At 43.7% G+C, this 25,173-nt stretch overlaps 2 protein-coding genes across 6 annotated transcripts in view; both read left to right on the forward strand.

Moving 5' to 3' along the window:
• The window catches only part of LOC118118267 (phosphatase and actin regulator 1), a 47,324-nt gene extending 43,812 nt beyond the window's left edge, over window positions 1–3,512 (forward strand). For all 5 annotated transcript variants that reach the window (XM_035171316.2, XM_035171318.2, XM_035171317.2 and 2 more), the window contains 2 exons: window positions 910–986; window positions 1,172–3,512. In XM_035171316.2, the coding sequence (XP_035027207.1) occupies window positions 910–986; window positions 1,172–1,187 (93 nt within the window). In that variant the 3' untranslated portion in view covers window positions 1,188–3,512. The remainder of the gene's footprint in view (window positions 1–909; window positions 987–1,171) is intronic.
• A 1,721-nt stretch (window positions 3,513–5,233) lies between these two features.
• The window catches only part of phlpp1 (PH domain and leucine rich repeat protein phosphatase 1), a 46,006-nt gene continuing 26,066 nt past the window's right edge, over window positions 5,234–25,173 (forward strand). Inside the window, exon 1 of the mRNA XM_035170888.1 lies at window positions 5,234–7,169. Coding sequence (XP_035026779.1) covers window positions 5,558–7,169 — 1,612 coding nt within the window. The 5' untranslated portion in view covers window positions 5,234–5,557. The remainder of the gene's footprint in view (window positions 7,170–25,173) is intronic.

Here is a 25,173-nt window from a genome sequence, read left to right on the forward strand (position 1 = left end):
TGGACGAGAAGGGCCTCAGGACCCCCCCTCATCCTGCGATGCTGCTCGGCTGACATCATCTTTCCCCCTGTTTCTATCCGTTAACACAGATTTGATTATTGTTTGTTCTCCTGTCACAGAAGCATGGAGACGTCCTCTGGAGTCATGCTGAGCAGCATATAAGCAGTGGCTGTCACTCATGACATGTTTAGAAGGGATTTAGCTTCAGCGCATTGTTTTATTCCTTGGAACTTTGACTCATTTTCCTCTTGAGACTCTCTGCAGTCATTCCGCCCTTGGGCAAGGCACACGGCCCCTGCACTGCTCTAGTGTTGCTACGTAGATGCCATGATTCACTGGGCTTTGTGTTGACCCAAATGTGAACGTGTAGAACTGCATGAATGGAGGAAAAAATTTTTTGTGCTCAGACAGCTTCCTTTTTAAATGAGATGTTTAAAAAAGAGCACTCTCAGGAGCCGGCGATGCGGAGAGCGGCACCTCAGCGAAAACTAAGGGGTGAAGTTACACTTAAAGAGCACTGCTGACTTTATTTGCAGTGTTTTAACTCTTTTTCACGCCGAAAATGTGCATTCAACTCTGAGCTTTCGATCAAAGGACTTCTTCAAAGCTAAATATGCACGTGTTCTTAAATCCACTGCATTGAGACTTTCTTTACCAGCTGTTTACCTCAGTCGACCAGCAACAGACTGTATGGTATTGTTCTAGCTCTTCGATGTCTCAAGAGAAGGAATTTGAAAGGCTGTTGCGTTGTGTGAAGAGAATTCAGCGGAATCATTTATGGGCCTTGAGATGAAGATAAATGATGCATGAAGCGTGCTAAAAGGACCGAGTCAGGGCTTCCAGGCTGCCGTTTGCCTACTAAGCCTCTGCTGCCTCTCTCAATCCCCCTTTCTTGTTTGTGCTCTGCAGGCAGCTATTCGCAAAGAACTCAACGATTTCAAGAGCAACGAGATGGAAGTGCACGAGTCAAGTCGCCATTTAACCAGGTAATGTGCAGAATCCCTTTAACTGCATGTGACTCCGCATGCTTACATATAAAAGCACGACCAGAGCGGTTTCTGTGCTGCAGGTTTTTGGCTGGTGCGGCGCGACTGTTTCTAGCTGAAGTGATGAAATGAGATGAAATAATTGAAACACTCTTTTATTTTTGGTTGTATGTTTGTATTTTTAGGTTTCACCGACCATAGTAGACCACCACTGTCTCGAGCAGTGCCAGAGTGGCGCTCTCCTCCACTGAGAACCTTAAGTGCTGGACAGTAAAATGGTGCCCGTTTCTACAATAAGGCCATGTCTTCTGAAATGCCTTTTCAAGACCCACACAACTGAGTCGGTACTACACCGCAGGATGCAGACACCCACTCCTCTATCCACCGTAGTAGCACATAATGACTCCAGTTGTTCAACATCGCCCCTCTGTGGACTCTGCTCGACTCTCTCTCCGAACCTCCCTGCTGAGCTCTGTGGCCAGCGCTCAGTTCTGCGGCGATTCGGACAGCCGGAGTTATTATTTTTAGTATTTTTTTTTTTAGTTGGCACTCGCGACTGCACCTTCGCTTAATCGATGACACCAGTGGACTTGTCTCAGTGGACGTGTTTTTATCCTGCCCTATTTATTATGCTGTCACTCTGAACTCCTCTTCCTCTAAAGGACGACTCTGTGCCAGGAGTTCACCACATCAGCAGGAGATCCATCTTCACTGCACCTGCTGGGAGCTGCTTAGAAAGACACACAGGAGGGAGGGGAGGGGGTCCAACATTTAAATCATGTGCAATATGTTTTTTTTCACCCCTTCTGCTTTTCCTAGACTATAGCACCCCCTGGAGCCCCCTCTGTGTCATTACCACGTAGTCCTGACTTCTTCAATCATAGTGTGCTATTCTCACTGTACCGACAATGTTGTCATCTAATTGCTAACTGTGAATCTGGGAGTGCGGGCGACGCCTGTACTCTCTCCTAATGTACATTTTGTTTATACTAAGGAAGGAAAGATGAAGAAGATTGAGCAAGTTTCATTCATGTCAGAATCTTATGAATTTAACTAATGTAAAAATTGCAGCTGGGAGATATATTCTGGTTCCGGTGTGTGTGTGTGGAACATTTGTGTTTTATATTATTTTTTTTTAATAGAGGCAATTCATTTACATGTTTTACATGTTCCAGCTCTTTGGTAGATACTTTTTTAATATCAGAATACCAAGAGAAAGGCTCACCGCATTATTATCTTACTTTTTTGTTTGTTTGCTGCAGTGTGTTTTAATGATCTTTGCTCATAATGTGCATTGTATTATACAATTTACTTTTATACTCATGTTGTGCTAAGTTTTTGACCAAGCAATATCTGCTGTTTGTAGAGTAAAGGTTAAACTGCAGGTGTCCTCCCACCATTTTTTTTACTGTGCTTATACACTATACGTCTCACTTCAGGGTTTTCATTTTTCTTTTATACTTTTGGAAAGCTTTATTCAGGAGGATGTTTTTCAGATTTTTTCTTGATGGATCCACTTAAAAAAAAAAACACCTGCCTCTTCGACAGCTCATTCAATTCTCAAATCTGTCCCAGGACACGATGCATTCTCTCATCAAAAACACAGATTCTAATGGATTCAATGAGTCAGGATTTTTAAATTTCTAATGCTAAAAGTTCTTTGCACTTTTAAGAGTTCGGCTTTACAACGGTCACCGTTTCAAGTTCAGGGCCCCAGTGTGTAAAATATTGTTGAATTTCTGATCTGTGACCAGTTTGTCTCTTCACTTTTCAAAGTCTTGTTACCTGATCATGTACCAGTACTCCAATGCTCGTGAGCTTTACCTACACAGAATATTTTTATTATTTTTTACTGTTTTACTTTTAAAGTTGCAATATTGAAGTGCTTGTTTATCATGAGAACAGTAGGAGAGGTGAGAGATTGTTGGCTTCCTACTTTGATGCATCTGTCTGCAAAGGAAACTTGTTTTAAATTCACGGTCTCAGCCAGTGATGGATAAATGACCCAATGTGAGAACTGAGAAAATCATTTTGCACTTTATGGTTTGTATGTGAAGTTTTGTGCGTTAAGTTCTCTTATGAATCAGTGCACAGTTCAGTCTCGTGTCATATTAGCCTTTTTTTTTTTTTATCCAAGTTTATTTGGGTCACTAAATCTCCGAGATTTTGAATCACACGTTTTTTTGGTTTGTTTTACAAGCTTCTGTTCGATTCCAGCATCACCACGTCACTATTTTAAATGTTCACTCATAGGTCTAGTACAATAGGAATGAATTTATACAAAATACACTCCAGTTCTCGTTTCCAGCTCCCAAGAGACGGCCCGAGCCGCAGGGCCGAGCATGATGTTTTCCATTTTGCTGGAATCAAGGAACATGAATTCAGCAATAATCTTGTTTCCTTTTGTATGTCGATGGAGCAAACTGATGCATTTGAAAGTGTTTTTTTTTTTTTTGTGCGTGTCATTTTTGAAATACAGAACACCATGTAAAGGATACATCATGCCAATTAAATTCCATCTCTGAATGCACTCGTATTGTATGCATTATTTCTTTGGGATACTTGAATAACAATCCCAGTTCAGGTCCTGCATCTTGTAGCCATTTTGACGGATACCTGTAAAGAGAAAAATCTTTTGAACAAGTATTTTTATTCTGAGTCCAGTTTAAATGTGTAGTAACATTAAATTATGCTTGTGTTGTTTTGCTTGTACAGTATTGGAACTTCTTACAAATTCAGCTGTCGGCCAGCACCTTAAGAGAAATGTCTTATTTGAATTAATAGGGGGACACTTTCAGGGTTGGACCATGAGGAAGTTACGAATGCATACTTGATGGAACAGATTCTGTATGAGGTTGGCCCTCAGAAACACGATTCTACCATTAAACCAGGAAAGACATGGTACTACTAAATAAGTGGCACATCAAAAAATGGCGAGGCATTTAGGAATTATAGACGTGAGCGAATTGTACATTTATCACCAGATAAGACCTTGCATGGTTGAACCCATTGAGCAAGATAATGTCTGTACCAGTTGTAAAAGTACTTAGCCACACTTCCCCATCTCAGGTATAATCATCTTTTATAAAACAAAAATGTTAGTTCAGTTATTAATAAATACGTATGTTCCGTATCGCAAAGGATGTGAAACCACTTGAAACTCAAGTCATCTAGATTACTGTAACATTATTTGCAGAACTGCCCCAGAAATCTATCAACCGTCTCCAACTTGTTCAAAATATACCACGGCCACGAGTTCTTACAAAAACTCAAAAGTATGAACACATTACCCTCGTTCTCGCCTCATTGCACTGGCTATACCTGTCACGCTCAGAATTGATTTTTAAAGTTTTATTGCTGGTTTTTAAATCTCTTAGTGGCATTGCCCCCTCTTATCATCACTGACCTTTCTAATCTCATACATACCTGCTCGTGATCTCAGATCTGCAGATCAGCTCTTGGTTCCCAGGGTAAGGTCGTGGAACAGCTTTTTCTGGAAAGGCTCCACAACGATGGAATAACCTTCAACTGGGAATCTGATAATCTGCCTCGCTGTCCTCTTTTACATCTCGTTTAAAGACCCATTTCTATAATATGGTTTATACCTAGACTCTTCATGTCTTTGCGTATATATGTAATTTTTCTATTTCTGTGTTTGTGAAGCACTGTTTTTGAAAGTATTATTATAATGCAGGTGAAGTGGAGGTGACACTGTGAGGCCTTCCTGATGGGGGGGGGTCACCTCCGGACACTAGATGGCGCTGAACACAAGAGAACCAGTGTGCGCGGTGGCCTTGTGAAATGGCGTCCTGATGAGATGGTGCTCAAAGTTATTTGCCTCGTCACCGCTCGTCTAAAGATACATGGGCCCGCAGGGAAGCATCATTCCTCCACACTACGGAATTTGACGTATTTTACTTTCACCTCGATATAATAAGTGCGTGTTTGTTTTGGCTGCAGACTCCATGTTTAATGTGACGTGTTTATATTTTTTTACACTTTCTCCATTCATCCAGCAGAGGAGACTCCGCAGCTCCAAAACATTTCACCACGAGCCGTGTTTACTCCCGTCGGCTGCTCGCCGCCTCACGGGAAATGTAGTCCCGCCGCTCTCCCGCCTCCCCACTCGCAGCAGCGGCGCACTACGCTTCCCACAATCCACCGCGTTGTTGTCGGCGACCCCCATCTTGTGTCGTCCTCATGAATATATATCAGGCGGCATTTGCGTAGGAGGTCGGCCGACGTTCATTTCATATTCCGGCGCTGCACTCTGCTCCAAGCGGGACGCGCCGTCACGTCTCCGCCCCGATCCGTCCCCGCACGCCCTGCCCTGCCTCTTCCCAGAGAATTTCATCGGTAACATGGTTTTTTTCTCTCCCCCCCTCCCCGGAGCAGCGGAGGAGACTCCGGCAGGGAAAGGGAAGGCGAGAAGTGAATGACTACCAGCGGGATAAGTCAGCCACACCGCCCCGTCGGCGGACATTTAGCAAGGCGGGCTCGTATCCTGGCTTTTAAATGTAGTAGGAGGTGTAACCGAGTGCGCACCGTTATTTACCCAGAGCGGGACAGAGATGGAAAGCGTGCAGGCTGCCGCTGAGGACGCGTCGGATGGAGGCGCGGCGAAGTTCATGAAGAAGCCCAGCGGACTGTCTGTCGCCCGCGGAACTCCGTTGGACGATGGCGTTGGACATTCGGCTCCCTCCCGCGCAGAGGCGAGGAACGGGAACAGCCTCCCTCACTCCGCCTCGACCGCGGGATCCGGTGCGTCAGACCGAGCCGTGGCGTCTAATGGCCGGGGCTCGTCCAGCAACTCCAGCTCCCTCCTGTTGAGACGCAAGCGCTTGAAGAGGAACCTCTCCGCCGCAGCTGCAGCCACCGCCGCCCCGGCTGTCACCGCCGCCTGCGGTGCCAAGATGAACTCGGCCCTGTCCTCCGCGTCGCTGCACACCCGGAGTCTGGACAGGAAGACGCTGCTGAAGCACCGGCAGAACATGCAGCTGCAGCCCGCAGATCGCGAGTGGGTGAGGGCAGATCTCCACCGGGGCTCCGTACATGTCCACGACCGACTGACGCCCTCATATCCCAGGCCGGTCCTTTGCACTATGGACACCACAGCCGGCGAGGTGGCGCTCCGTCTGAGTAAACTCTGCAGTAAGTCGAGCTCCGTTATGCGCATTTTCTGTAAAGACAACCCCAAGACTGACCAAAATGGCAACTGCAATGTGAAGTATGATTATAGTGATAACCCATGCAAGGGGATGGAAGACTCCAGTATGAAATGCAACCACCTGACCCCCCTGGAATCCACAGATTTAAGGGGCCATCCGAGAGACAGGCTGAGGCTGCTGCTCATGGAGAATGCAGATGAGAGGCAAAAGCAACAGGACGTTGATGGAAAACTTTTCACCCCTGATTCAGAGTCGCAAGACATCATCACCTGTTCACTGTCAGATTTGAATTCCAACTCCAACATGGACACCCCCAATGATGATGACTCAGAGCACAGGAATGGTGTGGACAGCTATGGACTAAACTCCGGCTCAGATGTGGAGAGCAGTGCATTCGATGACCTGAGCTCCGGGGCCCGGCTCAGCGAGCACAGGGACTCCCTGAGTGATGACATGATCCTGGGAACTGAGGCTTCCATCCTCAGCCCTACGTTTGACAGCGCCACGGAGGGCCACGACATGTACGGCAGCTCCTCGGACGAACTGGAGCTCGACTGTCCAGCGTCGAGCACAAGCATGGACCCCATCTCCCAGCATCACAACGGTGGCATCACTGCCAGCTACAAGCAGTGCAACATGGGACTTTTAAATGACAATGTGGGGCCGGATAGCAGGCTGAGTCCACACAGCCTGGGCAGCCTGCCAACCAGCAGCAGTGCCGGCTCATTGTCAAGAGCCTGTTCTACAGGTACTACACCTGACATCCAACATCCGGACTGTGGCCAAGGCGCTGCAAAACCAGGGCTGTCAGAAGACCACAATGGAAATTCCTGTGATTCCAGCCCCACGCTGTATGTGCAGCTGCATGGTGAAGCTGTCAGGAGGCTTAGCCCAGATGAGAGGCCTCTGCAGATCCAGAATGACTTTCTCTTTAAGCTTGGATTTAAGGACCCATGGCGAGTTCAAGAGGAAGGGCTTAACACAGAAATCGGCTCCTTGTTACGTTTTTATGCAGGTAAGAGGAATGAAGCTTTCAGATCTAATCACGTTCTCTCCCCATCCAGTTCATCAGGCTCGTTTTGGGACTTGCTGAGGCCTCCTTTGCACAGCACACAGTTTGGACTGCACATGCTCAGTGTTAGTAACAGGTGCTTTCAAGACGGGTGTATTCACATATTCTACTAATAGAGCAAACCCCACTATTAATTTCCCTTTCCACATATCTCTATACATTCTTTGCTGTCAGGGAAGGTGAGTGCAGCACTGGACCTTCTGGTGGTTTATGAACGGGTCAGAGCGAGGTCATGGTCCAAACTCTACTGCTTTGCCAGATCCACCTTGCCTCAGGGACTACCTTTTAATTTCCAGATCCGTGTTTTGTTTGTTTATTTGTTTGTTTCTTCCGGCCTTGTCTGTTCTATTGGAGCGTAGCAGCACACAGTGCTCCCATGGACACGCATGACATCGCTACAAAGCCATCACCGCAACTTATGGTGCTCAGACATGGGGCCCTTTCCGGCTTTTGCCCCATTATCATCGTAATGAAAAGGCTGAATGCCTTTGTGGTTGGGTGGAGAGTAGGGGTGGGAGCGGTATGGCCGGGAGGACCATAAACCCTCTCTGTGGACTCAGTGAGTTCTGGTCATTGAGATGCTGCACACTGCCTGTCCTAATGGCATCCAGCTCGGCCTCTGTCACACTAACTAACAGCCTGCCAAGCTGGTTTAACGTGCTCCTCCAAAGCGCAGGAAGCCCCTTTCTTCACCACGCCACCGCCTCCACCACTTATGCTATTGCTGTCACTGCTGAGGCAAGTGTTTGGGGGGGGGGGTCTGGTGGTTCCGAAGTATGGAAAAAGAGACCCTAACAGAGACACTCACTCCGTAGCTTACTGTCCAGAGAGGCTGTTGAACTACAGGTCACTCAAAACGATACTGAAATGGCCACATGTGCTTCTGCTCACGTTCACAGGGTCACGTGCTTCGTGACCTATTGTGCTCTTAAAATACTGAGTTGCTTGAGGTGCTACTGGAGTGGTTTAATTTAGATGGCATTATGTGGCAAGTTGTTTGAGCATGCAGACTGGGGCTCGTGTGAATGGATGTGCGTTTAGGGAAATAAAACCAATGAGTGTGCAGTCAGCTGAGCTCAACCAGCAGCAGCAACAGTTCCTGAAGCCTCTCTGAGGGCGACGCCTCCAAATCCCATGTGAGACAGCTTAACTGTGGTCACCTGAGTTCTCCTCAGCCAATGACGCCACTCAGTAGTACGCAGCCTGCAGAAAAGAAGTAATTCTCATTTTGCTCCATGGAGGAGGACACGGAAGAGCACACACACACACACACACACACACACACACACACACACACGCGCACTTACAGAGAAAGCATGCACTCACTGTAAAAGGAAAGAGGAGCCGACACGTCTGGCCTGCTCTTCTGCCATTTCCTTACACTAGTGAAGCATGTGAGGAATGTACGCTGGCTCCCCTAGAATGTTAGGCACGTCTGCTGAGGAGGAAGTGGAGCGAGGGGGGTTGGGGGTGTGTGTATGGGCGAGGGGGATACCATGCCGACACATGTTGAGCTGAATTTAAATGGTTTTCCTGCTCAGATAGTGGAGATGGGGCCAGCCTCAGCTGACTCGCTGGCCGACTCTCAGCCGCAGCTGCCACAACTGTAGACCTCAGTCACACTGAGGGCCTTTTTGTCTGCATGCCTGTGCATGCATAGTGGCCTTTGATACAGGAAGTCCAGTATCCAAACCCTATTTTACGGCTCAGTTTCTCAGCAAGAGCAATGTGCCGATTTGATGGTAACCTAGATATGAAGCACACAAGCGGCCAATAAACGGTACTGTGTCTTTAATAAAAGAGGCAGATGAGGCGTTCAGCACGCGGCGTGATCACTGAAGCAGGAGGAGGATGGGAGGAGGCCGTTAAGTCGAGGAGTTGCTGCGGTGCGTCTTGGCGGATCCTTTGGGCCAATTTAACTTTGAAGGGTTCAGGTCGTGCTTTGACTGCACAGACTTTGCGGTGGCCAGATGAGAGAAGTCACTTTGCCCTGCTTGACACACACACACACACACACACACACACACACACACACACACACACACACACACACACACACACACACACATGCATGTACAGAAGGCTGCGTAGTTCAAAGGGCCGCTGTCCTCTTTGGCAGCCTGACGAGTGATCCTTTCAGGGCTGCCCACACAGGAGCCTCTTGTCATGCTTAACCAGCTTTATTAGAGTTTTGAGTACAAGGGAAAATGGTAAAAAAAACAAAAAAACATACACTGACTCAAATAATCAATACTTTCACATTCTACTGCTGACAAGCACAGAATGCCTTAGCTGTAAATAAAAGTATTGTACTCCAAGAGAGTTGGGTTTAACAGGTTTTTCTAACTGCCCCCCAAGTCACAGCCATGTTTTAATTGTCCATTCAAGTGAAAGTATTGGGTTCAGATCAGTGTTACTTCTTCTCTGAGGACAGAAGCTCTTCAGTCCTACATGTAATGAAGGTCCCTCACCCAGAGGTTGTTGTTTGTGTGCGTACTAACAAGAAAAGGAAATTATACTGAACCCTAACACACACTGGCACAGGGTTTCCCTAGAGGCGGTGGACCTGGAGATCTTAAGCAAATCAAAGCAGGGCAGTAAATTATTTAGAATCATTACCCTACTCAGCCTTGCAAACACTCTTCATCCACGCACTTCAGCTCATTGTGAACTCGCCACTCACCCTATTAACATTGAGATGTTTTCTTTTTAAAAGCAGCCTCTTGTAAATCCAAAGCGGTGTTAGGATTTCGGCCTGTTTTATGAGTGAAATTAATGACCACTGGCGTATGCTGGCTGAGAAACTATCAATGCATTAATTCCTTTCAGCTCGACACAAGTTTATAGCTTGAGCTCCTGTGAAACAAATTCGGGCTCAGTAACGGTGTCAGCGCGCTTCACCCAATTTTCAGTTAATTCCCATGTTATTTTCCGTATTTGCCAGCAAGGTGAACTTGGCAGGAAGAACTGTTCAAGCAGAACTAATAACAGCAGAGATGTGTGGTGAAACCTGCTTTCACACAACAAAGGTCTAATAAGGATTTACTCTCTTACAACTTTTTATGACTGTACATTTCTGGTATGAAAAATTGTATCATCTGGATTAGTAATGGAAATTATTTCTTTTTTTTTTCAAAATAACATTATATACCGCACCTTTCGAAAGGAGTTTTCTCTGCACGGATGCTCAGGTTTGAAAGCAAGATTACACAAAAACAACAGAACAGATTTCAATGAAACTTGGTGGAAGGATGCGGTATGGGTCAGGGAGGAACCCATTACATTTGTGTACAGATTGTTTTTCTTTAACATTGCGAGAAAAGATGTTTTTCAACATTTTCATGGATCTCGTTGGAAAAAAATCTGGAACATTTAGGGAGCTGATATCTATGAGTGTGCAAAATTTGGTGCAGCTTGATTTAAAGGGACTGTTGGACCTTGGCGGAGGTTTGCGCTCTGCTGAACACCATTCTAGTTCTTACTTTTTTACCTCTTTAAAGAGAGTTTTTCTCTTGTTTTCTACAAGAGCTGCTTTCCTCATCTCAATTTGTGGTCACATGTACACATCTATTACAGATGTTTAGTCCTTCATGGACGATCCCAGTATGACATAATTAAACACAAGCAATATCCTTATCGTCATCATAGAAATCCAATAATAGCTAAACTATAAAATTGCTCAAATTGCAGAAAAATAATATGAACGGGCAGCTTCTCCTGATATAATCATCCATTTACCATGTAGACACAAGATGTTAACGTTATAAGAATAAGCTTCGAGGGATCTCAGTTCAGGGCTGTGTCTTTCCACTCTTACCTCAGGCCTTCTCTGAGGAGGCGGTGGCTTGTGACGTGATGACTTAAACGACTCTGTGAGGTTTAAAGGCTTAATGAAGCTCCAAGCTTTCTCCAGCTATTAAGCAGAGAGAACCGCTCACTCTGTCTTGTCAGAGCCTTGTCGTTCCCGTCGTATCGTCATTACGCCAGATTGCTCCCACACTCACTTTTGTGTCTCTATGAAAACATTTTCAAAGGCAGAAGGAGAACAGTCTGTCTGATTTTTGTCATGGTTTCGGGGGTTTTGGTTTTTTTTATGAACGGCCACGTGGTTCTCCCGGCCGAAATATGTGGATCCCTCCCAGTGGTTCAGTGAATGATTTTTGTTAATCGAATTTTCTTTTTCTAGGCACCAGTCATGAATCGCAGTATTCAAGTCTCTGTTTCACTTAAATCTGCAAAACATGGCTTTGTTTAGCACAACTGTAGCTTCTCCATGAAGGCAAACACAAGGCCGCCTCATCCTTTCTCACATCTACTGTATGTCCACGCCTGATAGCTAATGGTTTCTCTAAATGGCCCATTGCTGAGTCATTATGTAATTGTGTAATCAGCTTTCACACGTTCCAGAGCTCAAATCCAATACGCATGTGTCAGTGTGCACTTAAATTTTTAGGTTCACTATGTGTGCGCCTGAAATGAAAGCCAGGCAGCAATCAAGGAATGGATTTATATACTTTATTTCATGCTTATTCACGGCCAGCTCCACATGTACAAGTGGTCTTAAATGAAATGTGACCATACGCTCAGCACTGAGCTGTGTGTGTGTGTGTGTGTGTGTGTGCGTGTGCGTGTGTGTGTGTGCGTGTGCAGACAGGGCCGGGATGGCGGTGTCAGCTTGTAGCAGTTAAAGCCAAGGGAACTGTTTTCTGTCTAATATAGATTGCCTCGCTGGCTGACATCTTCCCACCCTCCTCTCCTTCCCTCTCGCGCCGGATCTTTGTCCCTCTCTCAATTTCTCTCATGATCGATCCCCCTCCCTCTGCTCTCGCTATCTTTCCTCGCATCTCCTCCTCCCTCACACCATCTGACAGCTTCCATTTATCTTCCCATATCTCTTTATCCCTCCATAGCTTATTGCTTCACATTCCAAGAATTACTGGTCATCCTCGTAATTATTAAATAGAAATATTAATAAAAGGTAAGAGTCAAATTAAGCTCGGGTAAATTATTCCTACTAGTTTAATACACATAAAATCACCCTTTCTTTCTGCCTCCTCTTGTGCTTGTGCTTGTTTTGATGTACAGTTGTGTTTAGTTCACGTTCCCCTGTGGAAATATGTAACAGAGGGAAACAAAGGAGTATGGAATGGAAATTCTCAATGCTTTGAGGTAAGCAGCTGAATCTAGGCCGAACAATGTCATGCTGATATGTCACTCCTGTCTGGCTGCCGGCACATCATAAGACACAGACTGGGAAGGGGGGTGGCGTTTGGGAAGGGCAGGGGCTTTTCCTGCCTTATGGGAGCAGCCGGGCCTCTCAGCTGTCTGTCAAACTGCCCTTGATGAATCCTACTCAGAAACCTCGACAGGTCCAGAGTAGATGGAGTTCACGAGCAAAGGCAAGCAAGAGGGTCCCCCTTCAGCAGGGTCATGGAGGGGGCCGACTGTCCCAGAGTCGTGCACCAGTCCCTGCCCTGACCACATGCATGAGGTTGGCTGGGGTGGGGGATTAGAGGCAGACCAGCAGGGGCTCACTTTCCACAGCTTTGATCAGCAGCAGCACAGCCTAATACCAGACAACATCTGCAACTCTCAGCATTAAAGAGGCCCAAAAATTCCGATTAGGGAACACACAGCCTGCTCGCCCGCTAGTGTACAGGACAGAACTGTGTCAATTCTGGGATAGGAGCTTTTTAAATACCAACGCTCCAGTGGTGCTTACACTGATTTGTTTTACAAAGCATCCGAGTCTCCAGAGAGGCTATTTCACATTGTGTTTAAAATTCCAATTTCTTTGCATTATTGTCTCAAACACATGTTGATCAAATGAAAGTTAAAAGGGCCAGTTAGGTTTTGCGGAGTTGTTTATTAGAGGTCTTGTTTTCACAGAGGCTCCTCCCTACCATACAGAAACATGAAGCTAAATAGATGAGTGTTTTGCTTATAGTATTGTGTGAAAGGAGCTCAGAGGTTTAACAGACTGTCCCCGAATCTTTCTTTTTATCATTTGGACACAGCGAGATAAGGTGTGTTTGGGTGGAGCTGATCTTGTTTTTATGGACTCTACTCTAATAAGAGGGGGCAGAGTTGTTGATATGAAATGAACCAGTTTAAAGTTCATCTTCCCCTTGAAAAAAAAAAAGTGCTGAAGCAGAAGAATGATACTTCCTCATTGGCGAGTGTTTATTTTAAGAGAAAGGCTTGAAAAGCAAACAGTGGGTTGACTGTGGTTAATGTATACGACTCATGCTTAAATCCTAGAGGTACATCTACAGAATGTCATCATTGTAGATGCGGCAATTCCAAACATGTACAGTCTAATGCAGTACTGAAGAGCTGCAATAAATCCTGTCTTTGTGCAACAAAATTTAGATTTTGTAGTCTGTGTTGTTGTGGTATTTGCAGTGTTGGAGGAAATATTCAGGCCCCTTTATCAAGCAAAGGTAGCAACACATATATGCATCTATGAATACGTGTATACCACCATTTAATGTATTGTATTTTCATAAAATTAGACTTACAGGTGCTGTAATCTTGTATTTTTTCTTTAAGCTATGGATCAAATAACCATAGAGAATTATGCAGTTCTCCTCTTTTCCAAGGTGCATTTTAGTGTATTTCAGTTTATTGTTTTGGTTCTCCTGCTTCAAGGCAGAGCCCTGCATGGGTCCATTTTTGCAAACCTGCACCCGCATAGCTTCGTGCTGGACCTGACCTGTTACCTGCAATTATCTTCAAGTCAAATCTGGACCTGCTTGGAACTGTTAACATATTTCCCGCAACCCAACCCGTCACCCGTGATTAAACACACATGCTACATACATAGTCAATCAAATCAAATAGGTTGTGTCCTTCTCCAGTTTTCGGTGGTTGAATTGTGTTTTTGGAAAAGTATCTGTCACTCGTCTCAGCACCTTCAGTGCTCCTGCAGCTGTCAATGTGTTTCCTCAGCAGGCTAGCTTGCGGCTATCGAAAGCTAATACTTTTTACAAGCAGCAAAGCTACTGAGAAGAACATATTCACCACTGGCTATTTTTGCCCTTATGTGATCCATTTTCTGTACCAGTGCGTTCCATGTCTGTAGTGACAGTTATTTGAGGGAAAGTGAATTGGTCGAAGGTGGTGTCATAAGCTCTCAACAATACAACAATCCTCACGGCAGACTGGGCTTCATATAAGCTGGTTTAAATGTTATAAATACTGCACAATCATTTTGATTTCTGATTTCTCCAGATAGAAAAGACACTTTAGTTCTCACCCACCACTCGCCCATGTTTAGTTTTAATTTTACCTGTGCCCGTTTTTATTCATATATAGATATATAGTTTTTACATGTTGCACAACTTTATTGCTGTGTTACCTGGTGCAGGACTCAAGGCTTAAGGCAACTGTAATTTTGATTTACTCTCACTGCTCTAATAGCATTGTTTTTTGAAGTCACAGTAGGTAAGCGGATATATATATAAGCAAAGTTAGAGATGAACAGATGAAAATAGAGGAGCATTTTGCTGCTGAAGAGACAGATATTTCCCTCAGGAGTTGGTAGAGACCAAATACAGAGCTAAAAGCAGAGTGAATTCTGGAGTTACATTCATCAGGTGTCCAGGCACATGAATCTAAAATCATATTACTGTTGCTTCATATCTCCTAGATGTGTAAATATGTTTTTGCAAACAAATAATAACCAATAATGTCAGTGTTATGGCCACAGCTTGTTTCCATTGCCCAAGAAATAAGTTATTGCAGGTTTGAAATATCAAAAGCAACAACGAAACAGAGGAACTGCCCTTTCAGAACGTTATATTATTAAAAATGAATATCCAGTGTTCACCAAAATTGAACAGATTCATCAAAAGCTAAACAAACTGTACATCCCAAAACAGACTATTCTAAGCTTCATAACAATTCGATTTATTGTAAAACTGTTATATTGGATTTCATTCAGTGACACAGGTGTCCTCTATAAAAGGCTGAGTCAGAGTAGATCGGAGCAGCGTGTCTGAGATCTGTGAAGCTTAAAGTCCAGTTTTTCAGAGAGACAGAGGAGATGTCCCTCCACGTGCGGCCGGTCTCAATCATTAACATGGCAATTTGCTTGTCACTTGCTGTTTGCTGTGCAGAACGATAATCACCCACGCCCCGGGGAAAAAAGAGAGGAACATTCACCTGCTGCACCAGGAAGTTACTTCTTACTTCTCTTCCCCTGTCCTTTCCTCCTTTGCATTTGTGCTCTGTTTGCTCTTACACAGTTTTGCTGGCCAGTCTTATTTTGTCTCCAGTTCCTGTTTCGTTTGCAGTGTCTCTTTACAGTTTTATTAACATTCGCTCGGCTACCACCCAACTTCTCTCTGGCTCACGCTGCTTCCCAGTCCCTCTGGTTGAATACTTCCCCTCTGTAGTTCTCTCTCTCTCTCTCTCTGCCTCTCTCTCTCTCGCCTCTCTCTGCCTGTGCACCCCCATTACCCCCTCCCACTCCCTCAGTGCCACTGTGTTCACATGGCCCCTGCATGTGACACGAAGCCGAGCCAAAACACCCCGGATGCCCGCTTCAGCCCTCCACTGTTCCAGACCTTGTTAAATTTTAAACAAAACAAAAGGCAAGAAAAAGGAGGGAGGCAGGGAGGGTAGGGGGAGAGGAGGAGGAGAAGAAAGAGAAAAGTGAGCACGTGGGGGCAGGGGAATGTGCAACAGCATCACAATCTCATTCATTCACTCATCCTATCCCTGCGCATCATCAGGAGAGAGCTGCCCTTTAATGCTTTGCTCCCTCTCCCTCTCACCCTCTTCGCTCCTCTTGTGTGAAAGCCTTCCTCTCTGTCTTTTCCCTCCTTTCTCTCTGCAATGAACCAGACTGATTGTAGCTTTAACCACAGATCTGGGGTCTGATTACTTTCTGGGCTGTGTCCTTCAGTGGGATTAAAGAACAACTGACTCTGTAGCCGACAACTTTCCTGTCAATTACTCCAAGGCTCCCTCTGCCCATCAGCCGTATTTTTATTGTATTATGAGGAAAAAAAATAGCTGGACTAAAAATAACAAAGCTGCTCACCTTTTATTATTGCCTGTCCTCTTCCTTTTTGTATGAACCTTCTTATTACTCTGCTTCTTCTGCACTGTCAAAGGAATACTACAACATGGCGGCCTAATATAAAGTCACCCAGAAAAAAATCTTGGATGCCTGCAACGTCCCAGTGGCTTGTTTCCAGATTTAGCTAAGCTACGAGAGTCCTTCATAGCCTCTGATAATAAATGGCATTAGAGGTTAAGCGCAAACAATAACAAACAATTATCTGCGTGTTTGCGTGCCACCCTGAGGGAAAACTTGGAACTGAAAGTCGTTTTACTGTCCCTTCATCGCGGATTAGCAGCTAATAATTCCAGTCAGTGGCACAAACTATATGTCACAGTCAGCCCACACTGATCATATATTTCCTGGCATCACGGGTAATGCATTGTGACGTTTGTGACAGCGGATTTGTCATCAAACGTTAACCTACAGCGAGCATTGTCACAGCACAGTTGCTCTGTGTTATTTATGGAGATTATGTTGCTTTTCATTTGAGCTAACGGATTAAACTAAAAGTATGTCAGCTTTGTTGTATATGTGATTTTGATAGGCACAAATACTTAACTTTCATAGCCTAGTTTGGGATGAAAACAGGTTTAGACAGGAGTCTCGAGCGGGTACAGTACCCTGCTCTGATACCCGTGTTGCTGCCTTTGACTTAAATCAGCTTTTCTCTGCTCAGGAGTCTGCTAGTTGACTGGTAGCACATGCTCACACACACACACAGTCCGTGAAATCACATCTGTTTACTGAAAAAAGCCAAAGTTGCCATGTCATATTTTCAAAAGAGATTGTTTTATCTTTTAAAGCACAAAAATGTGCATATACTTCTCGATGCATCACAAGCTATGCTCATGAGTTCAGTAAAGCCTGGCATTGAGGATTTTATTGGAGAACGTGCCTCGTTAATTTGATAATACAAAATTTTGTCAGCTGTACAAAATGATTTGAGAGTGCAGCAATATTTTAGATACCCTAAATAACTGCATCTCTGCTGCCACTATTTTACAGTGTATGCTGTGTGTTAACAATGTTAACAGTGTCAGTGATACAGATAATTACATTATATACATTATTTGAAATAAATGTGTAATGAAAGCACCTAATTCCAGCCCAGGAAGAAAGTGATTTGTGATAAGACTGACACATTAAGTCTCTGCTTCTGTTCACTTATCATGCTCTCAAACTTTGAATTATATGACTGACATGTACACACACACACACACATCCTCTTAATGACATAAGAGGACAGAAGGTTTTGGTGGCAGTGCAGCAGCTTGTTTTGCAGTAAGACACTTAAGAGTTGCTTTTGTGTGTGTAATACCAAATATTGATGCTCCTGTAATTGTTAGTTATTTCAGATGTGAATCCCCTCTGAATTCAATCAATCAATCAAATTTTATTTGTATAGCCCATATTCACAAATCACAATTTGTCTCATAGGGCTTTAATTAACAGGGTGTGACATCCTCTGCCCTTAACCCTCAACAAGAGTAAGGAAAAACTACTAAAAAACCCTTTTAACAGGGTAAAAAGAACGTAGAAACCTCAGAGAGAGCCACATGTGAGGGATCCCTCTCCCAGGACGGACAGAAGTGCAATAGATGTCAAGTGTAAAGGAGAACATCATCAAGATAAAGGTTTTAGCAGCATTGATAAGGGTAAACCTTTTGAAGCATAACTGAAGGTCAATGAAATGGTGGTTATTGTCAGTAATGGTCAAGTATCTGAGGAGAAATACTATGTATCGAGCAGTCCTGCTGCAATCATAGTCTATGGTCAGCAGCCAGCAAGATCATGAACCACCATCAAGATCGGGGGTTAGGGTGAATTGATTCCTAATCTCCTCTGGCTTTTCACGTTTGCAAAATAAGAGTCTTTAGAGCCGCATAATGTGAACTTTTCACTGTCAATATATTAGGAAGGACATTTATTTAGCCCATAATAGAATCCTACAAATGTCATAGAATTCACATTCCACTCATTGCTGCAACAGTCTACTTGATTATCTCCGGCACTTTTGCTCTTTTGTGACCTTTTAAAAATGTGTTTGCCTAATGGACATCCACGCTGGGATAGTGGAATTTTTGTCTACATCTCCATTGAGCATTTATTTCTGCTTTTTGTAAAAAATCAGATTAAAGTCTCAGGAGGTGGCCATGAAAATACAGAAGGTTATTCATAGCATAGTAACTACTTTCCTGTCAGGTACAGTTTTAGTGGCATAACTGATTCCCGTGGCATTAAAATGTAGTGTTAAGTTATAATTAAAATTGCGGGATTTTCACAATCTGTGCTCAAACCACATATTATTATGTCCAACTATGGGTGTGCTGGCATTGTAAAGTTGAAGTTCATTGTATTCAGGATAATGGCATTAATTGCTTGTTCCTTCCCATTTGAAAGGCTTGATTTTGGGCAGTTGTTGTGTAGCGTCTGTCAGGTTGACTAAAAGAGGATTTATGATGCTGGTGTTCAGAGGGAGACACTTTGGGAAGCACTTGTGGCTCAAGGCAATATTGACTGTGACTATGGTCTTGTGAAAAGATCCACGAGAAAACGGCGAGGACAGAAAGAGCCGAGAAACTAAGACGGTGGAACGATGAATGGAATATGTCCCCCGCTTCATTTCTATCAGCGACAGCCATTATTAATGCAGTGGTACAAATGAACAGGGGAACCCAGGGTGACAAACAGGCGGGAGTTCCTGCAAGATAATTAATCACTGACATATACATAAACACATGCATTCCATCCACGTGCATTCCACCACAATCAGCTCTAACCTTTTGCACGATCTCAAAACTTCCCTGGCCTACCAATTAACGTTGTCCTCTCACCCCTGTAGCCTCGGTATCAGAGGGAGGTGTCGTCAGCCTACTCCTTTATCGCAACTGTCCCTTCATCCATGGCTCTCGTATTTCACCCTCCCCTGATGCACTTCCCAGGGGGGGTTGAAAGCGAGGTGGGTAAACGTAAAACCCTCTGTGTCTGGGAGGGGGCGAGGGGGTTATTGTACTGGTGCTTAAGATTACAATAGCTCACTCCACTCGCTTTCTCGCCATCTCTAAGCCCCCATAAGGCGCTGCGCTTTATCAGAGCCGTGTGGAGTGCTGCAGAGACAGGCTGCTGCTGTACACAGGCCATTAACAACTCCTGAGTGACAGAATGCGGAGGCTGAGGTGACACAGTGACGCTGCCGATGAGCAACCGGTGTCCTGAAGCATGAGATAATATGTGTGTTTGAGACACCCCTTGTTGTGATTAAGGTATAATCGTAAAGATATGACAGCAGGATCATCTGCAAATTCTAAATCTGTTGATTGCTTGTTGTTTTTGTCTGACTTCAGAGAAATCTTTCCTTCATCCAAACCCCAAAAAAGTAAAGAATATAAATTTGGCTTTAATTTGCTACTGCTAAATTTTTATAATAGAGCCCTGCATTATTGCACACTAAACTTTTAAACACAGCTGCTAGTGTGTGCCACCCCTGAATAATCTTTACAGACTCAGGGCATGGAGTTGAATAGATTGAGGGCATTTATCAGACAATTGAAGTATAACACTATCATGTTGCATCGTGGGAAAAAATAGGATCCAGTATTTCTGGAAGTTGAGCAATACGAGAAATAAAACCATTGATTTTAACTGTTCTATGTCTCACCTTTGTGGTAGCGCAATACTAATTAGCTGTAATACCCCTTTGATAAATAACTATATGAATTAAAATTGTTCTCTTATTAATCAATTGATTAACTAGTTGTTTATGAGTTGAAATGATCCATGAAACATATATGTAGTAGATGCCAGTTCAATGTGTTTGGCTTCATTTGTGTTTTCGTTTTATTTATAGATTATGAAGTTTTTGTTAAAATACAAGATATTGAGCCTTAGTTCCATTTCATTGTCAAGCTTCTAATATCTGTATCTGCGTCAGCCCCCGAAGATCCTTATTGGTCAGGCTCTAATATGTACATATGTTTATAGTCCATGCTTTTCATCTTTGGCCCATATGCTGTGACTCCATATGGTTCTATAGATGAAGCTTTATTATAATGTTACATATGCTATAATGGAGCTCATTATGGGGATGTAAGCCTCAGGTTATGAGCATCTCTAGGCACAGAATCTTTCTCAATGTTGTCATACACTGCCTGTTGACTTGTGGGATTTGCTTTAATTGTGTCTTCCCTCCACGCCACAGCTTTCCTCTGTGCCATTGTGCGTACCATGCGCCCCATGCAAGCCTGATTATGTGTCCTCATGTGTTAGCAGAGGTCTGTAAGACTGAGGGCGAGTGCTGCATCATTCATGAGTGTGTGCCACCCTGTGCCTGGACTGCAGTGACCCGTAGCTGTCAACAGTGTATCCTTGAACGTGATGGCACAGGCTGTGCTGAGGACACACTGCAGGGACCACTGGCATGTGGAGGGCTGTGGGAGGGGCCAGGGAATGGGTGTGCCAGTCGGGGGCTGGAGGAAGAGGAAGCTGTGGATGCAGAGGAGGCCTGAGGGGAATACTAATATTAAATCGGTACACTATCTGGCACACTTTGGAGCGTCTCTTTTCACTTACGGTGCCTCTGACTAAATCCACTTGTCTACGTTTTAGCTTTAAATTGCTTCACTCTTGCCAGTTTTGAGCGGCCACAACAGAGAAGTTTGGAAACACTGCCGGGTCCGTTTTTAGTTTGAAAACTCTGGGTCTGTGTTGCAGTATGGATTGACTAAATGCTTACACTTCCTAATTGGTTCTTATCAGTCAGGACTTAACTACCAGCATTGAAAGCAAATCTTTGTAAACAATTGTCAGTGAATGTTCCACCTCATTGTCGGCCCAAGAAAAGAAATCTCTCGTCTTTCTTTTCACCACTGTTCTTTCTCGTTAGTAGTATTTGCTGCAGAATAGACTACCTGCTCCCTGTTTTAACTCGAACTCACATACCCAGTGCGATATGTGTTTTCAGGTGAGTTTGTAGAATTATTACGGATACAGAGCTAAAACGCTCATCTGGTTAGAGATCATATTAGTATGGATGTAGCCTCTGTGTGCTACCTTAAGCGGGATGGAAACCGCGCTGACATATCTAAAAAGAGTGCTGTGGTGTGAAGAAAGAGAGGTCAGGTCGTGAGTAAGCTGGGCCGGAAATGGTGAATCCCTGCAAGGGCCGGCTCATAAAACATTAACTCAGACTTTAAATCTTAGGAGAAGAAAGTAGGTAGAGGATTAGAGTGTGTGGATGACAGCTGGAGATAGTGAAACCTGACGTTATATACATAGGGGAATGGGTAATGGATGAAGATGAGTAGGGAAAAACTAAAACATTTCAGCTCAGCTGAGACCTTCCTTGCCCTCTGAAACGTTAAAATATTCACACACACATAGTTTAAAAACCTTTCTGGTTATAATCTGTGTGTGTGAGTGAGAGCAAGCAAGACAGAGACATTACATAAGTGGGCACCATAGCACTCCTGCCAATTTACTATCACACAACAGTAACTCAGTTCACGCGTGTGCAGGCTTGCTTTGTGTGTGTGTGTGTGTGTGTGTGTGTGTGTGTGTGTGTGTGTGTGTGTGTGTGTGTGTGTGTGTGTGTGTGTGTGTGTGTGTGTGTGTGTGTGTGTGTGTGTGTGTGTGTGTGTGTGTGTGTGTGTCAGTGCAGGCTCCCGTTTGTTTCTCACGCATTCATGACCTGCTGGTTATTCATTATTCCCCAACATAGAATATTCATCCCTCGTCCACGCCAGTGAATGCATTTTGAGTCAATCCACACGGAGCAGCATTACATAAACACTGGGTTTGATGGAGAATACATGTGACCTTTAGCTTGCAAGGTATTAGGCACACACTGGAGCCAACTGAGACATCAAAGTATTTTAACCTGGAAGAAAAAAAAGCATTAAATCAGCCTAAAATTATGTGATGAAAGGTCTTCAGTAAATAGACCTCACTGTCCTCTTGTAGCATCTCTGCTGATAACAAAATAATTTAGCATTTGTTCAAAGGAATCTGTCTGTACAGGACTGTGTGTGTGTGTGTGTACTCACTTTCTACAGGACCCTTTTCCAGCATAAACATTTTGAGTCTGTCCACAATGAAATGCAAAGTCCCAAAATGGATAGCTGTGTAAATCTGTGTGTGTGCGAATTCTGCTCGTATACAATCATGTTTTTGTAGTTTGTATTTTTGGCTAATGTTTTTATCAATTATGTCATTATCAATCTGACAAACTCAGAAACACAAGCAGTGGGTTGATCTTTCAGGTTTTTCATTGCTTTTACTATTTCAGTTCTGGGTGATTAGCATCAGGTTGCTTGTAGGAGGAAATGCTAAGAATGTCATAACAATGCAAAGTCCCAGAGCTCATATCGAATGGCACGTTTATCGATCCCTGAGGTCAGAAAACACTTTGAGCAGCTACACAGTCAGAAATAAAGGATTCAGTGCACAGGCAGCACGAGTGTGGAGGCAGCGTAAGAGGAAGACACGCAGCCTGTGCAGCTTGTGTCCTTCATAAATCACTGTAGTCGTATCAACAAAAAAGTATTTCCTCTTCAAAATGACTGAATGACTGTTTTGCTCTTCCAGATGATGTCATCACGTGACATATGAGCATTTGCACACATCATGTGCAATGTGCACATGCACTGGCTTTTATCTTCTAAGGGTATTTCAGTGCATGCTTTGTTTCATGTGAATCCCCTATATGCACTACACCACGTGAATCCAGTAGAGGAAAGGCAGATTCTGCCAGGCAGTGATGATGTCATTTGCTATACAAATCCAGTTACATTGGGTTTGATATTATGAAAAATGTGTAATTATTAGTATTGTAACTTAAAACAAAAAGCACAGTAAAATGAGCCACCCTCATTGTTTTTGTTGCTGCCGTCAGTTAGTTATACAGCTGTTAGTTCATTGAATTAGGTTTCATTAAATCGAATAATAATTTGGATTTGATAAAGGGATATTTTTTTTATTAATTTACGTAAATGTAGCTCAGAACCTGCATAATAACATATGTCTAAAAGGGCCTGTTTTATATTTCTTCAGAGGAACTCATAGTTTACATGGCCAATTAGCAATGTGTCAATTTATCCATTACACTAAACAACTATTGGAGATGCTAATGGCTAATGTGCTACCTGCGTTTATCTGATGGCAATGTGATAACCTACTTGCGTCAGTGAATGTAATTAACTGTAAATGTAACCGTTTATAGTGAATTGAATGGATTGTGTGAGCTATGTGTTTATCTAATTACCTTTGTTTTAATGGTTATTCTCTGTGAGGTTAATCTCTACTGTACCAGACTCAATCCACGATTCGGTGTATTTTATCTAGTTCTCATGGCATGTTTGACGGCAAGGATGTTTAAATAGCTATATTTTTCATTCATAATCACAATTCATTATAATTAACAGCCTAAATTCTTGAGTCAACACTGACTTGTTGCACGTACTTTGGTTGTGCTTCCTCTCAGTTTACATACGGTGTCATAACTGATAAAAATGTCAGCCTAAACAATGCATAAAAACCCAAACTGTAATCATGTAATAAAATCCACTCATGCATGATTTTATACAACTGTGCAATTCCTATTTTTGAACAGTAGTGTCTGTCTGACGGATAGTGTTCTGTCTGTTCTGTGCCACTCTTAATGCTGAGGTTTACAGCTGAGTGAGATTAGCTGAGGTTGGGTCTTTCTGCCCGAGGTGACAGGATACGCCTTGTAGCAACTCTTTTTCTGTCTTTTTACACATCTGTTTTTCTATCTATACATTATTGTCTCTGCTTTGTCTGTCCTTTCTGTCTCCCACTATCCACACTTTTACTGCAATATGCAACTATGGACCCTCGTTTTTTTTCCTTCATGCATTTATTATTATATATATTTATACACATACATACACGTTCCCTCACAAACATACTAAATAATTCATTTAGGAGCTCAGCACACTTTCACAGCCTCGCAATCATACTAAAATTTACACCCATGCTTTCAATTACTTCATAGTCCCCACTCCCGTGCACACATGCTTACACACATGTATGCACGAGTAAACACACGGGCAATTTTTTTCCACCACACTAGACACGGTGGCAACATTTGCATTCACTTACACACAAGCGAGGAGGTGAAAACAATCCCCGAGCTCTTTATGTGTGTGTCTGTGTGCCGCGAGCGAGCCGTTCAGTGGGCTCGTGTTTTTCAATGTAAGGTTTCGTAACACACACTCATTACATAACAGCGGCAGGAGTGGAGCGGGGAAGAGGGGGAGAGGAGGAGGGGAGCATATATCCACGTATACGTCAGCCTCAGACCCCTCTCCACTGACAGAGGGAATCACAGGGGGGGTGAATCTTTTTTTTTTTTTTCACATACTGATGCCAACACCTGCAATTTAAAGCATCCATAACACACTTCTCGTCTCTGTCCGCTGCAGCGGCTTCTATTTTTAGGCTGATATTGATTGAATGGCTTGATGAAGCATGTCCACAATGCAGCGAGTATCGTGAAGGACGGTGCTGCTGATGGAAACGCTGCTATTTCTTTCACTTAGGTGCACATAAATCATTTATTTATAAATTCATAGCTGCACAACGTGATTTATTAACCTCTTATGGGGCCTTTCTAATTGTAGTTCCTCATTCCAGCTGTCAGGCGAGAGGTATGAGTGAGTTGTGATTTCATATTTACACATCCTCTGCTTCTGCCCATGAACACAGATTAGCCTCAGGTTAACACAATCCGATATATGAAGATGTGACGCAGTTTGTTTGTGCATGAAGTCGTGCTAGAAATTAAAAATGCAGGAGAGCAACTGAGTTTGCAAGTGGGTCAAATTCAAGTAAGAAAAAAAATAATAATTCAGCATT

This window comes from Hippoglossus stenolepis, chromosome 11 (assembly GCF_022539355.2).
Source record: "Hippoglossus stenolepis isolate QCI-W04-F060 chromosome 11, HSTE1.2, whole genome shotgun sequence".
NCBI lineage: Eukaryota > Metazoa > Chordata > Actinopteri > Pleuronectiformes > Pleuronectidae > Hippoglossus > Hippoglossus stenolepis.